We start from the raw sequence: 13,172 nt of genomic DNA, 5'->3' as shown, positions 1-13,172 counted from the left end.
TAAGCAATATTTAAATATTTGTTTCTCAACTGTGATCTTTAAAGTGGATCCACACTAATCTAGCCCCTACAACTTCCAGCCTTACATAGGGATCTCTACCTATATATATAAAATTTATTATTAAGGGCCAATGTGTTAATCACTTTATATACACTGTCTCATTATCATTTTCCATTTCACAGGTGCAGAAACTGAAAGGTTAAATTACTTGTCTCAAATCACACAACCAAAAACGGAACAAGCTACTTTGGATCGTGTCTTTAAATCTAATACCAAGTATACATTCCAGTCTTAAGACAGCTTTAGGAAGACTTAAAAATATGTTCAAGATAAGGTTGTAGCCTTGATTTTTCTTGCCAACATTGCCCCCCTATTAGTCTTTACGTATTTTATGGTGTGTATAATCCAATTATTCTGAACTTGAGAGTAAAAAGTTGGTCACTGCAAACTTCATGAAGGCTTGTCAGCAAAATTTTTTAAAATAGGAATCATTAGTAATATTAAACACAGGATTGCACAGCAAAAACAGACACAATTATGTTGGGATTCAGTTTTAAAACACTTTGTAGATTTATTTATTTTAAAGTTAATTTATTTATTTTTTGAGAGACAGAGACAACACAAGTGGGGGAGGAGCAGAGAGAGAGGGAGAGAAAGAGAATTACAAGTAGGCTCTGTACTGTCAGCACAGAGCCCAGTGCGGGGCTTGAACCCACAAAGCCATAAGGTCATGAGCTGAGCCGAAACCGAGAGTCAGACACTTAACCGACTAAGCCCTGAAAGGGCGGGCCTATGCCAGCGCCCAACTCCATCTTGTTCTGTGTCCTTCACCTTGACCACACCTCCTCCCCTTGAGTAACCCCCCCCCCCCCACCTGCCTAACAGGACTCGGACCCTTCCCCAGGACCCTTCCCCAGCCAATCGGCTGAGGCCATAGCCATTACCTCACCAACTGCCCCTAGGCCCCAATAAAACCTTTGTCCTTTTGAAACTCGCTCTCTCTCCCTGGTATCTCACCGCTGCATCGGTGCAGGTAGGGGATTGAGCTCGAGCTAGCTCGAATAAAGGCTCTTTGCTTTTGCATCGGACTCGGCTCCCTGGCGGTATTTGGGGATCACGAATTCTGGGCATAACATTTGGGGGCTTGTCCGGGATCCCCAAGACCCCCGAGGGACCCCCGACCCGGAGAGCCTGACTGGCCACGGTTAGTGTCTGTTTGTTCTGTCTTTTCTGTGTGAGCTCATTTCTGGAATTCTGGTAGTGCCCGATGCGGTCTAAGTGGACGCACTGGAGGACCACGGGCCGGGAGTTTGGAAGACGTTCCGATCCTCCCTTCTGGAGGGACGTGGAATCCCCTCAAAGGTCTGAGACGAGGCGGGTCGCTCCCGCTGGTTGGCGTGAGGCCGTCGTCTTTGGAGGGACGTGGAATCCCCTCATTGGTTTTGGAGGGACGTGGAATCCCCTCAAATGTCTAAGCTAGCTCTCAGTTTTGCTTCCATGGAGTTGGAAGACTTTCTAGGGGCCCTCTGTTTGTCTGTTTTTGTGTTTCTCTGTTTTGTTCTGTGGACTTACTGGACGGACGTTATGGGACAGACTCAGACTACTCCTCTAACTATTATGATTGATCACTTTAAGGATGTGAGGGGAAGAGCTAACAACCTCAGTGTGGAAGTCCGAAAGGGTCGGTTGCAGTTTTTTTTGTTCTAGCGAGTGGCCAACTTTCAATGTCGGATGGCCACCAGAGGGGACCTTCGACCTCCCTACCATCCACCGAGTCAGGAGTATCATCTCTCAGCCTAAGACGGGCCATCTTGATCAGCTCCCTTACATTATCACTTGGCAGGACCTTGTAGAAGACCCACCCTCTTGGCTTAAGCCCTTCCTAGCCCCGCTCCCTCCGGAGCCAAAACCCATTCTTGCTTTGCAGGAGACAGAGAAGAGGAAAAGTCTTACCCAGCCTTCAGCACCCCTCTACCCTGTCCTACAGGGGGGTACTGAAGAAGAATTAATTTTTCCTCCCCCGTATAACCCCTCTAGGATGCCAGAAGAACACCATCCTTCCCCTCAGGGGGAGGCAGACGCTGTTCCGAGAGCGGGAGGCAGAAATGCTCCAGTGGGAAGCCCGCCCTTTACCAGACAAAGGGCTCAGAGGGAGCAATCCACCTCCGCCGCCAACTCCACTATTCTGCCCCTGCGAGCCACCGGACCCCCAGACGCAGAGGGGAATCAGCCCCATCACTATTGGCCTTTCGCCACTAGTGACCTCTACAATTGGAAAGCTCAGAATCCTAAGTTTTCCGAGAAACCGGCAGGGCTTATTGATTTATTAGACTCTGTTCTTTTTACCCATCAGCCCACGTGGGATGATTGCCAGCAGCTTTTGCAGGTCCTGTTCACGACTGAAGAAAGAGAAAGAATCCTCAATGGGGCCCGAAAACTAGTTCCGGGCGCAGACGGGAATCCCACCACCAACCAGGCTCAGATAGATGCCTCCTTCCCCTTAACTCGGCCCCAGTGGGATTTCAACACGGCAGAAGGTAAGGAGAGGCTCCGGGTCTACCGCCAGACTCTAATGGGGGGTCTCCGAATGGCTGCTAGAAAGCCAACCAATTTGGCCAAGGTAGGCAATGTACAACAGGGAAAAGATGAATCTCCGGCTGCCTTTTTAGAACGGATCATGGAGGCATTCCGTACCTATACCCCCATGGATCCAGAGGCTCCGGAAAGCAAGGCAGCTGTTATCATGGCCTTTGTAAACCAATCGGCCATAGACATTAGGAGAAAATTACAGAAAATAGAGAGACTAGGAGAAAAAAGTCTGCAGGACTTACTGGTAGTAGTCGAAAAGGTATATAATAACCGGGAGCCTCCTGAGGACAAGCAGGCTCACGCCATGGCGGCTGCCAGCAGTAAGCAGACTCGAGACCTGGCCAGAATACTACTAGCTACCACTGCTGACTTCCCCGAGGAACGAGACCGCCTTCTCCGGCAGCTGGCAGACGACGCAAGAAAAGGTAAAGGAACCACCAAGGGGGGGAAGCAGAGGCTGCAGAAGGATCAGTGTGCATACTGCAAGGAGATAGGGCATTGGGCCCGAGATTGTCCAAAAAGGGCCGGCGGGAAGGGAAGCAAGACTGATCGAGTAAAAGTCCTAGAGCTAGATGAACTAAGTGATTAGGGGAGTCGGGGTTCGGACCCTCTCCCCGAACCCAGGGTAACTCTTAAAGTGGAGGAGACCCGTTGACTTCCTTGTCGACACCGGAGCACAACATTTGGTCCTCCGCACCCTACAAGGAAAACTAGCCAGCAAGAAGTCCTGGGTACAAGGGGCAACTGGTATGAGCCAGTATTCATGGACTACCCGAAGAACAGTAGATTTGGGAACGGGCCGGGTATCCCACTCCTTTATGGTAATACCAGAATGCCCCTACCCGCTGTTAGGACGGGACTTACTGACCAAGATTGGAGCTCAGATAACTTTCAGACAAGCGGGGGCCTCAGGTCACCGATGGCAAGGGCCACCCCATCCAGGTCCTGACCATGAAACTGGAGGATGAACACCTCCTCCACCAGGAGGCGCTCCCGAGAGAGAATAATATAGACAGATGGCTACAAGAATTCCCCTTGGTTTGGGCAGAGACGGGGGGGGGGGGGGGGGGGGGGGGATGGGACTAGCCGCTCACAGGACCCCAGTCCTGGTAGAGCTCAAGCCAGGAGAGAGTCCGGTAAGGATCAAACAATACCCCATGTCTCAGGAGGCCTGGAAGGGGATCCAGCCACACATCCGGAGACTACGAAGCCTAGGGGTACTAGTTCCTTGCCAGTCTGCCTGGAACACCCCCTTACCGCCGGTCAAAAAGCCTCACACAAATGACTACCGACCGGTACAAGACCTCTGGGAAGTAAATAAGAGGGTCGCAGACATACACCCAACTGTTCCCAACCCATATACTCTCTTGAGCTCCTTGGCGCCCTCCAGGGTCTGGTACTGTACTAGATTTAAAGGACGCCTTCTTCAGTCTGCCGTTGGCACCCCAGAGCCAACCCCTGTTCACCTTTAAGTGGCATGATCCGGAGGAGGGCTACAGTGGGCAACTCACCTGGACACGGCTACCTCAGAGATTCAAAAATTCACCCACCATCTTCGACGAGGCACTACACGAGGACCTGGGTGAGTACAGAAGGGAGCACCCTGGCCTCACCCTTCTACAGTACGTAGATGACATCCTGATTGCTGCCGACACGGCCAAAGACTGTGAGCGAGGGACCCAGGACCTGCTGGCTACCCTGGGGGCCTTAGGGTACCAGGCATCCACAAAGAAGGCTCAGATATGCAGGGAGAGGGTAAGTTACCTGGGATATATCCTGGAGGGCGGACAGCGGCGGTTATCAGATGCCGAAAAGAAACTGTCCTAAAGATCCCTACTCCCACCTCCCGAAGAGAAGTGAGGGAATTCCTAGGATCAGCCGGCTACTGCCGCCTCTGGGTTCCAGGTTTTGCTGAGAAGAAACTAGACCCAGTGGCTGCCGGCTGGCCACCATGTCTAGAGGTAATTGAAAGGCTGACCAGGCAGCCAAGGCAGTCGCCCTTACTTCAGTCCCCACCATGACCATACAACTACCGGACCCGGGAGACCCAGTTTTACCAGACCAGCCCAAATACTCCCAGGAGGAGTTACAGCAGATCAAGAAACTCCCCATGGACCAGGAGATAAAGGGATGGTGGTACACACCTAACAAGGAGCTCATGCTGCCAGACCGGCTCGGAGTCTCATTATTAGAGCACATGCATCGGTCTACTCACATGGGGGCCCGAAAATTAAAAGACTTAATCCGACATGCCGGAATCAAGATTCACCAACAGGACACCAAAATAGAGCAAGTTGTATCTGCCTGCAAGACCTGCCAACTCACCAACGCGAGAGCCACATCAAATAAAAAAGGAACCAGGCTCAGAGGCACCAGACCGGGAGCCCAATGGGAAGTCGACTTCACCGAAGTCAAACCAGGAAAGTATGGTTTTAAATATCTTTTAGTATTTACAGACACCTTCTCTGGCTGGGTGGAGGCATACCCAACCAAGCATGAAACGGCTCAGATGGTGGCTAAGAAGCTACTAGAAGACATCTTACCCAGGTATGGTTTTCCTGCCATGGTAGGATCAGACAATGGACCAGCTTTTATCTCGCAGGTAACACAGGCAGTAGCCAAGGCGGTGGGGGCAAACTGGAAATTACACTGTGCTTATAGGCCCCAGAGCTCAGGACAGGTAGAAAGAATGAATAGAACCCTAAAAGAGACCCTTACCAAATTAACCATGGAGACTGGCGGGGACTGGGTGACTCTCCTACCATACGCCCTTTACCAGGTTAGAAACACTCCTTACACTCTGGGTTTTACTCCCTACGAGATCATGTTTGGCAGGCCACCCCCTGTTATTCCCAGCCTTCGAGCTGAACTTATTGCTGAGTTTAAAGATCAAGAACTTTTTCTTTCCTTGAGCGGGCTCCAGAGGGCGCACGAGGACATTTGGCCGCGCCTCCGTGCCATCTACGAGGCTGGCCCGATCCAGACACCTCATCAGTACAGGCCGGGAGACTGGGTCTACGTCAAGAGGCACCACCGAGAGACTCTCGAGCCGCGCTGGAAGGGACCCTACATCGTGGTGTTGACAACCCCCACCGCTCTCAAGGTAGACGGCATTGCGACCTGGGTCCATCACACCCACGCTCGGCCAGCGGACCCCTCCTCGATCCGGAAGGACGTTGTCACGTGATGGGCCATCAGTCGGGACCAACACAACCCGCTCAAGCTCAAGCTACAGCGCATTCGACCCACCTAATATTGGTAACTCTGTTAACTCTGCTTGTCATTGCTCATGCTGCCGGGAGTCCCCACGCCCCCCAAAACATCACCTGGCAGATCACAGACACCAGCTCAGGGACAATACTTAATCAGACGTCCCAGAGCCACCCCAGGGACACTTGGTTCCCAGAACTTTGCGTAAACCTCCAAACTCTGTTCCCCTTGTCACCATAAATGCAGCCGGTCCCATGATTGGGTCCCTAAGCTACATGACAAGGGGGGAATGAAAGGGCGGGCCTACGCCGGCGGCCGACTCCATCTTGTTCTGTGTCCTTCACCTTGACCACACCTCCTCCCCTTGAGTAACACCCCCCCCTTCACCTGCCTAACAGGACTCGGACCCTTCCCCAGGACCCTTCCCCAGCCAATCGGCTGAGGCCAAAGCCATTACCTCACCAACTGCCCCTAGGCCCCAATAAAACCTTTGTCCTTTTGAAACTCGCTCTCTGTCCCTGGTATCTCTGTCCCTGGTATCTCACCGCTGTATCGGTGCAGGTAGGGGATTGAGCTCGAGCTAGCTCGAATAAAGGCTCTTTGCTTTTGCATCAGACTCGGCTCCCTGGTGGTATTTGGGGATCACGAATTCTGGGCATAACAGCCACTCAGGCACCCCAACACTTTGTAGATCTAAAATGAGGACAGTTAAGATCAGTGTCATGGGCTTTGTCCCTCAGAGGTGAATAAAAAGGTCAGAAGTATGCTTGGCTACAAGTTGAATTTTATCATTCTTACCTTATTCCAAGACTTTCAAGATCAGACTCATTAAGATGGAGCAGTATTGAACCTGTGATTTTATTTCCTTTGGAAGAAAAGGGAGAAAAAAAGATGAATGGTTTCAACAATTATACCATATGCTTTTTTGTTTCTTTCAATTTGGATTCACCAGATTTACCCAAATCAACATTTACTAAACCACCCACGACAGGTAATGGACTGTGTGTAAAAACCACTTTCATTTGCCACTTGGAAAGTCTTTTTCTCCACATGGGGCTCAAACTCACAACCCCCAGACCAAAAGTCACATATCCTACAGACTGAGCCAGCCAGGCACCCCTCTCACTTGGATAGTCTTCATTTTAATTAGATAACTATATTGACAGGCTATTTTTGATAAATCAAGTAAAAACTTTTAAATTATTTGAATGACTTATTTGTGAGGAAGTCCAGCAGCAAAACCAGTGGCTTCCTTCTAAAACAGGTGAGGTTTGGCGTGGGGGGAGGAAAGGAAGCTTAAATCTATTGTTCTTAGAATAGTCAGGTCAAAACCATAGCCTGAAGGGTGCCAAGTGTTGATTGAGTTCTAAAACCTCCAAGGAGGGGCTTGACTCCCGGATCTCGGAGATGTGAGTTTGAGCCCCACACTGGGTGTACAAATTACTTAAGCAATAAAAGACTTAAAAAAAAAACCTCCAAGAAAAGCACATAATACTGTGTTTTGAAATATATATACGTTTATTTTTCTTTCTCTCACTATATAATTAATTTTACTCCTTCCTGACCTCAGATTCCACAACTCTGGACTATTTTCAAACAAACAAAAATCTTTTTTTTTTTTTTTTAAGTTTATTTATTTTGAGAGAGGAAGAGCACTCATGAGTAGGGGAGGGTCAGAGAGAGAGAGAGAGAGAAGAGAGAGGGAGAGAGAGGGAGAGAGAGGGAGAGAGAGAGAGAGAGGGAGAGAGAGAATCCCAAGCATGCTCCACACTAACAGCCTGACTCAGGGCTCAACCCCACCCTTGATGATCTTTGATGAGAACACTTGTTAAGGTATAGCTGGCATGAATTCTGGAGTCCAAAGACAAAATCTTAACATTCAGTTCTGCTTTTTTTTCCAGTTGTATGACTTTTAGAAAGTTACTTAACATCTTTAGACCTCAAACACATCATCTGTAAACAAAACAGGGATTACAGCCTCTAAATTTCAGGGCTCCAGGGGGCCTGGGTGGCTCAGTCAGTTGAGCATCTGACTTTGGCTCAGGTCATGATCTCGAGGTCTGTGAGTTGGAGCCCCATGTCAGGCTCTGTGCTGACAGCTCAGAGCCTGGAGCCTGCTTCAGATTCTGTGTCTCCTTCTCTCTCCGCCCCACCCCACTCGTGCTCTGTATCTCTCTCTCTCTCAAAAATAAACATTAAAAAGTAAATAAATAAATTAATTGATTGATTAATTAATTTCAGGGTTCCTGTGAGACTGTATTCCATAATAAGGAAAGGGACCCAATACCTTGTTTTGCCAAATAAAAGCAAACCCAGACTAAGACAGGGATTAGAAAGGAAGACTATTGCAATAGGGAGAATGTTGTGACCTCAGAAATCTCCAAGTGGTTCAAAATGAAACAAAAAAGTGTTGCTGTTTTTTTTCATAGGGTAAAGGAAGTGATCCCAGTGGAGTCTGACAGGACGGTATCCTGCTATGCTCAGCTGGTTACCAGAGAGGCTGATGATGGGGCATTCCACTTTTTTAGTGCTTGCTCAGGTTTGGGGACAAGCAAGATTTCAGGGCCTTCTAGGAGAGAGAGAAGGCTGACTAAAGTTTTGGTCAAGACAAAGCAGACGGTTAAGAAATGAGCATTTGTTGGGGCACCTGGCTGGCTCAGTCAGGTGATCCATTGGACTCTGGATCTCAGGGTTGTAAGTTCGAGCCCCATCCTCGGTGTACAGATTACTTAAAAATAAAAAATCTTAAAAAAAAGAAAAAAGAGGGGCACCTGGGTGGCTCAGTCGGTTAAGCGGCCGACTTCAGATCAGGTCATGATCTCGTGGTCTTGTGAGTTCGAGCCCCGCGTCGGGCTCTGTGCTGACAGCTCAGAGCCTGGAACCTGTTTCAGATTCTGTGTCTCCCTCTCTCTCTGACCCTCCCCCGTTCATGCTCTGTCTCTCTCTGGCTCAAAAATAAATAAATGTTTTAAAAAAAATTTAAAAAGAAAAAAGAAAGAAAAAAGAAATGAGCAATTGTGAATGTAAGGTCAGTTTTTACCAATTAAAGCAAGTAGTGAGTTCTGCTAGCATTTGACTGTAGGTTCAAGAGATCATTCTGAAGGTTGATGACTTAATCTACAGAACACCAAAAACAAAAACAAAAACAAAATCTATAGAACACCACTGAAAGAGAAAGCCAACAACATAGTCCATCATATTTTGGAGACAGAAAATATAAAACTACTTCATCCCCACCTAGTTGCTATTCAGAGAAAACTTCTGAGTGCAGGCCAACCAAAGGGGGGGGAGGAGAAAAAAGAAGCACCATTTCCCACACCATCAAGCTTGTTTTTTGTCTTCAAACACTAAGTCCCTCCAACCCTAGACAAACAGGACTCCACCCTATAACTGCAAAAATTTATTAAACTTACAAATGGGTAAGACAGAGAGAGGTTAAGCTTCACATCCGTTAGGGCAAGTTGAGATCTTAACTGGATGGATGCTTGAACTGGAGCCAGTTGCTTAAAACTCACAACCCACACATTTGCCCCATGTGATGTGGCCAAGTTGTGGGCTGCTGGGAGTCCGGTGGTCAGCTCAGCACTCCCAGTGTCATTCAGATTTAACTAGGCAAACTGATTTTGGAGACCAAAACAGAATCATTACCAAGCTCTACAAGGGTGGTCAACAAACGCACTGAGCCCTGCTGGCATGCTACGGTAAGGCAATGGGGATGCAGGGATCCACAGAGCATGTGCCCTCCCCCTTAGGAAAACCCCGGGTTGAGGGGCCAAGGGAGAAAACTTAAACCTGAAAGCAAAACACACTCCAAGTGCTCCAGGAGCTGCAGGAGCACAGAGGGGGTCTCCCGAGCCCCGTGAGTCTGAATGACAGCGCCCCTCCGACTACGGTCTGGGGAAAACGTTCTTCTAGGTCACAACAGGGACCGGAGTCTCGCCTGCCCCGCGCTGGGGTGACCAGTTCCCGAAGAAACCCACCAGCCTCACACCAGGTGCCTCACCCAAGTTCACGATCCTCAAAGTCGGCTTCCCCCTCTGCGGGTCCCCAGCCCCAGACGCCCCATTTCTCCTCCCTCCATCTCCGGGGGGCACTCCTGGGCGCCCCTTCTGGCACCTCCCGTCCCCGTCTCAGGCCCCCGGTTCTGGAGGACTCTCCGCCTCAGGTCGTCCCCCAACTTCACCCCCCCCCCCGCCCCCAACACCTCGGCACCCCCGCCTCAGGTCTACCCCTTCTGGTACCTTCCCCGCCGCAGGCCCCCTGCTCAGAGGGGCTCTCCGCCTCAGCTCATCTCCGGCTCGGCGCCCCACACCCCCTGCCTCAGGTCCACCCCTTTCGTATCTCCCCGCGCAGGTCTCCCTTCTCCGCTTCGGGTCCTCTCTGAGGCCCCCAGGTCACTGCCTCGGCGTGCCCTCCCCTCAGGCCCGCGGTCCCCGCCTCGGGTCGCGGTTCCCCGGCCCCTCAGCCCTGCAGCCCTGCTACCTCGGAAGCGTTCCAGCAGTCCGGGATCACTGAAGCCACTGCGCTTTAGGAAGCAGCACACCTGCTCCGGGCCCCAGGTCTGGTGGTCGCGGTGGAGTTTGGGGCCCGGGGAGCTCTCCGCCGCCGCGGAAGGGATGTTTGGCGGGGTTCTCGGGCTGCCATCGCGTCGGGGCCGTTTGAAGGGCTGGTCCGAGTCCGCTCCCTGCATGGCTACAACCAGCGCCCTGCACAGCACAGTCAAGAACCGCGGCGCTGGGACCGCACGCAAGCGCACTGACTGCCGGTCGGTGGGGACGAGTCCGCTCGGCACTGCCAGCCTACCGGCCTCCCGCGCAGGCGCACTGGTACTCAGACCTTGCGGCCGGGCAGCCCAGCCACTTCAGCCACCGGGCCCCCTTGCGCAGGCGCAATGACAGCCCACTGGTCCTCAACAGGTCGGGAAGTTTACCGAAAGGGGCCGACTAGACGCAGAGCCGAGGAAGTGCTAATAGGGGCGAGGTGAGGAAAGAGTGTATCTAGGACCCGTGGAAGCCCCGCCAAAGCCCGGAGCGCGGGCTCCTCTGGTGAATTGCGGGTGTCTTCTTCCAAATGAATATCCCAGGCATACCCTTGGCCGTGTTTCATATGCCCCAAACTTAAACCTAAAAAGCCATCATCAGGCGGCCAGCATCTTCCCAATTGAGAGACAAATGGGCAAGAAGCTGAACTGGAAGACCCTAGAATGATTTCAGATCTGATATGAAGGTAGTCTTCTTGCATTTCACAACCTACGGTATCGCTGGGCAGTTAGAGGGCCCTGGGGGTGCCTAGCCATGAACTCTTATCTTCAGGTTTCCAAACAGAAGCAGACTTCAAATTTCTCTCTAAAAGAATCCTCAACCCCTCTCTCCAGCCCAACTCCCTGCCCAGAGAAAAGGAAGTGGTCATCCCGATTACTGTTCAACAAAATTCACCTGAGTAGATTTGAAGATCTAATTGGCTTGATTCAATGATTCATGAATAGGATAACATCCTATCTAGTAAGGAGAAAGGAACTGTACAAAATGGAAGATTTTTAAAGACAGAAAGGGTGTAAGACAAGGAAGTCATGACAAAAGAAAGGATTGTTTTAGGCAGAGTCACCCAGCTGTGGGGGGAAGGCAGGGGTCTACCAGGCCACTAACTCACTAGTGCTAGCCAAGAAATACCAGACTGACCTGTTAAAGGTCACAGTTCAGGGAAAGGCTGAAACTGCAATTAGGTTAGACACTAAGTCTTGGTTTGCTGACGTGGGGCCTCACACGGGTGATTTCATTTTGGACCTGTTTCTTTTTCAACATTACTTAAAACTTATCTTCAAGGACTTTTACCACCTGGTCGTAACAGCCTGTAAAAATGGGAGGCATGCCCCTGTCAATTTAGTCACTCGGGGGGAGGACCAAACTTCCCTGTAAATCCTAGTTCATGCAATTAACTAGTAAAAAGACTACTGCTACCACCACTAAAGCCATTACACCTCTCCATCCACCCAGCCATAGACCCATCTAGGGGATAAAGAGTGTATGAGGCAGATTATCATCAAGCATTATGAACTAGTGGTCTGGTAGAGAGCAAAATATTACTAGCATACACTTAGAGCTTTACTGTGGTGCCAGGCATTTTTCTAAGGGTTTTACAAATATTAATTCATTTATGTATCACAACCACCTCAGGGTGTAAGAAACTAAGGAACAGAGAAATAAGTAAATAATTTGCCTGTGGTCACACAGCTAGTAAGTGATGAAGCCTGGATTCAAACCCAGACAATCTAGCTTGGCTCCAAAGTCACTTGCTAACCTGCTTGTTAATGGGAATTTTGACGTAGAATTATATCAGTTAACTCAAAACTTTCAATTGCTCCTTTGTCCCACAGAGCCATGGTGAAAAGTATAGAGAGGGGTACTTGCCCTCTGTCTGCAGGCTCAGCAAAACATGCCCTTAAGCCCCAGAATAATTTGAGATGAGATGAGAGAGTTGCCAAGACTTGTGAAACCAAAACAAAGGGGTGAAAGAGACAACATATAGCACATGAATGAAAGCCTTATATTTCAAGTTGGAAATGGCTGGCTTAAAAACTTGTATTTTTTAGACTTATGGGAAAATCTGCCCTGACAGCAAGGTTTCCTTGGCAGTAGAAGGTGATATAAGCAGGGTTTTAAGTTTAACCGACTGGGTTTGTTCAAAGCAGCTGCTTTTGAGAACTTTAATTTTCTATTTGTCTGTGTTTGTTAAAGAGTGTAATTTAATTCCATATTTAGTATTTCCTCTACTTTCTAGGGGCCCTAGATCTTGTGCAAGATGGTTGGTTACTCGCTCAAGGTCACATGGCTGGTAAGTGACAGAATTGAGATTTTAAGCTGACTCCCAAACTTTGGTGCTTTTTGGTTTGCCGAATAGAGTTAACTCTATTTACAGTTCTGGTGATCTTGTTCCTTCTATCTTTCCACAACTTGGGAACAGTTACCTACTTGACATAGGCCCTGTGCTCTGGTCGTATTAAAGGAGATGACTGCTCAGACTCGCCTCTGATTTCTCACTCACCATAGTTAGGACTAGAAAAAAAAGGTAATTTCAAATTAATTTCAAGCCCATTGCTTAATGACCTTGAATATCTCCAGCAATTTTTCTCAGCCCTTCCCTAGCTACCTTCCACCTACCCAGCTGAGCTGGGCAATTTTATTTCTGTCAGCATTAACCTTGTGGTTTTTATCTCTCCGCAGCTTCCTCTTCAACCAGTGCTGCTGGTTCTCAATGCCAGCTGTCATCACTGTTTTACTTCCTCTCCACCCTTTGTGGAACCTAGCCTTCTCAAGACTTCTTTCTTTCTTTCTTTCTTTCTTTTTTTTAGTATTTTCCCCAAATCCCAAAGCCAA

The 13,172-nt window shown here is 49.4% G+C and overlaps 2 protein-coding genes across 4 annotated transcripts in view; one reads left to right on the top strand and one right to left on the bottom strand.

Annotated features, from left to right (window-relative positions):
* The window catches only part of SAMHD1 (SAM and HD domain containing deoxynucleoside triphosphate triphosphohydrolase 1), a 61,135-nt gene extending 50,516 nt beyond the window's left edge, over positions 1-10,619 (bottom strand). For 2 of the 3 annotated variants that reach the window (XR_008417731.1, XR_002082486.2), the window contains exons 1-2: positions 10,282-10,619; positions 6,598-6,664 (exon numbers count right to left, since the gene is read on the bottom strand). Coding sequence is in view for 1 of the 3 variants with exons in the window: in XM_019458555.2 (XP_019314100.1) it covers positions 6,598-6,664; positions 10,282-10,489 (275 nt within the window). In the remaining 2 variants the exon portion in view is untranslated. The remainder of the gene's footprint in view (positions 1-6,597; positions 6,665-10,281) is intronic. The other variant, XM_019458555.2, reaches the window with a different exon arrangement.
* The window catches only part of MANBAL (mannosidase beta like), a 296,121-nt gene that overhangs the window by 17,231 nt on the left and 265,718 nt on the right, over positions 1-13,172 (top strand). The gene's annotated exons all lie outside the window — the stretch shown is intronic.

This window comes from Panthera pardus, unplaced genomic scaffold (genome assembly GCF_024362965.1).
Source record: "Panthera pardus isolate Hobbes unplaced genomic scaffold, ASM2436296v1 HiC_scaffold_25, whole genome shotgun sequence".
Classification (NCBI taxonomy): domain Eukaryota; kingdom Metazoa; phylum Chordata; class Mammalia; order Carnivora; family Felidae; genus Panthera; species Panthera pardus.
This window is presented reverse-complemented; position numbering and strand designations above follow the sequence as displayed.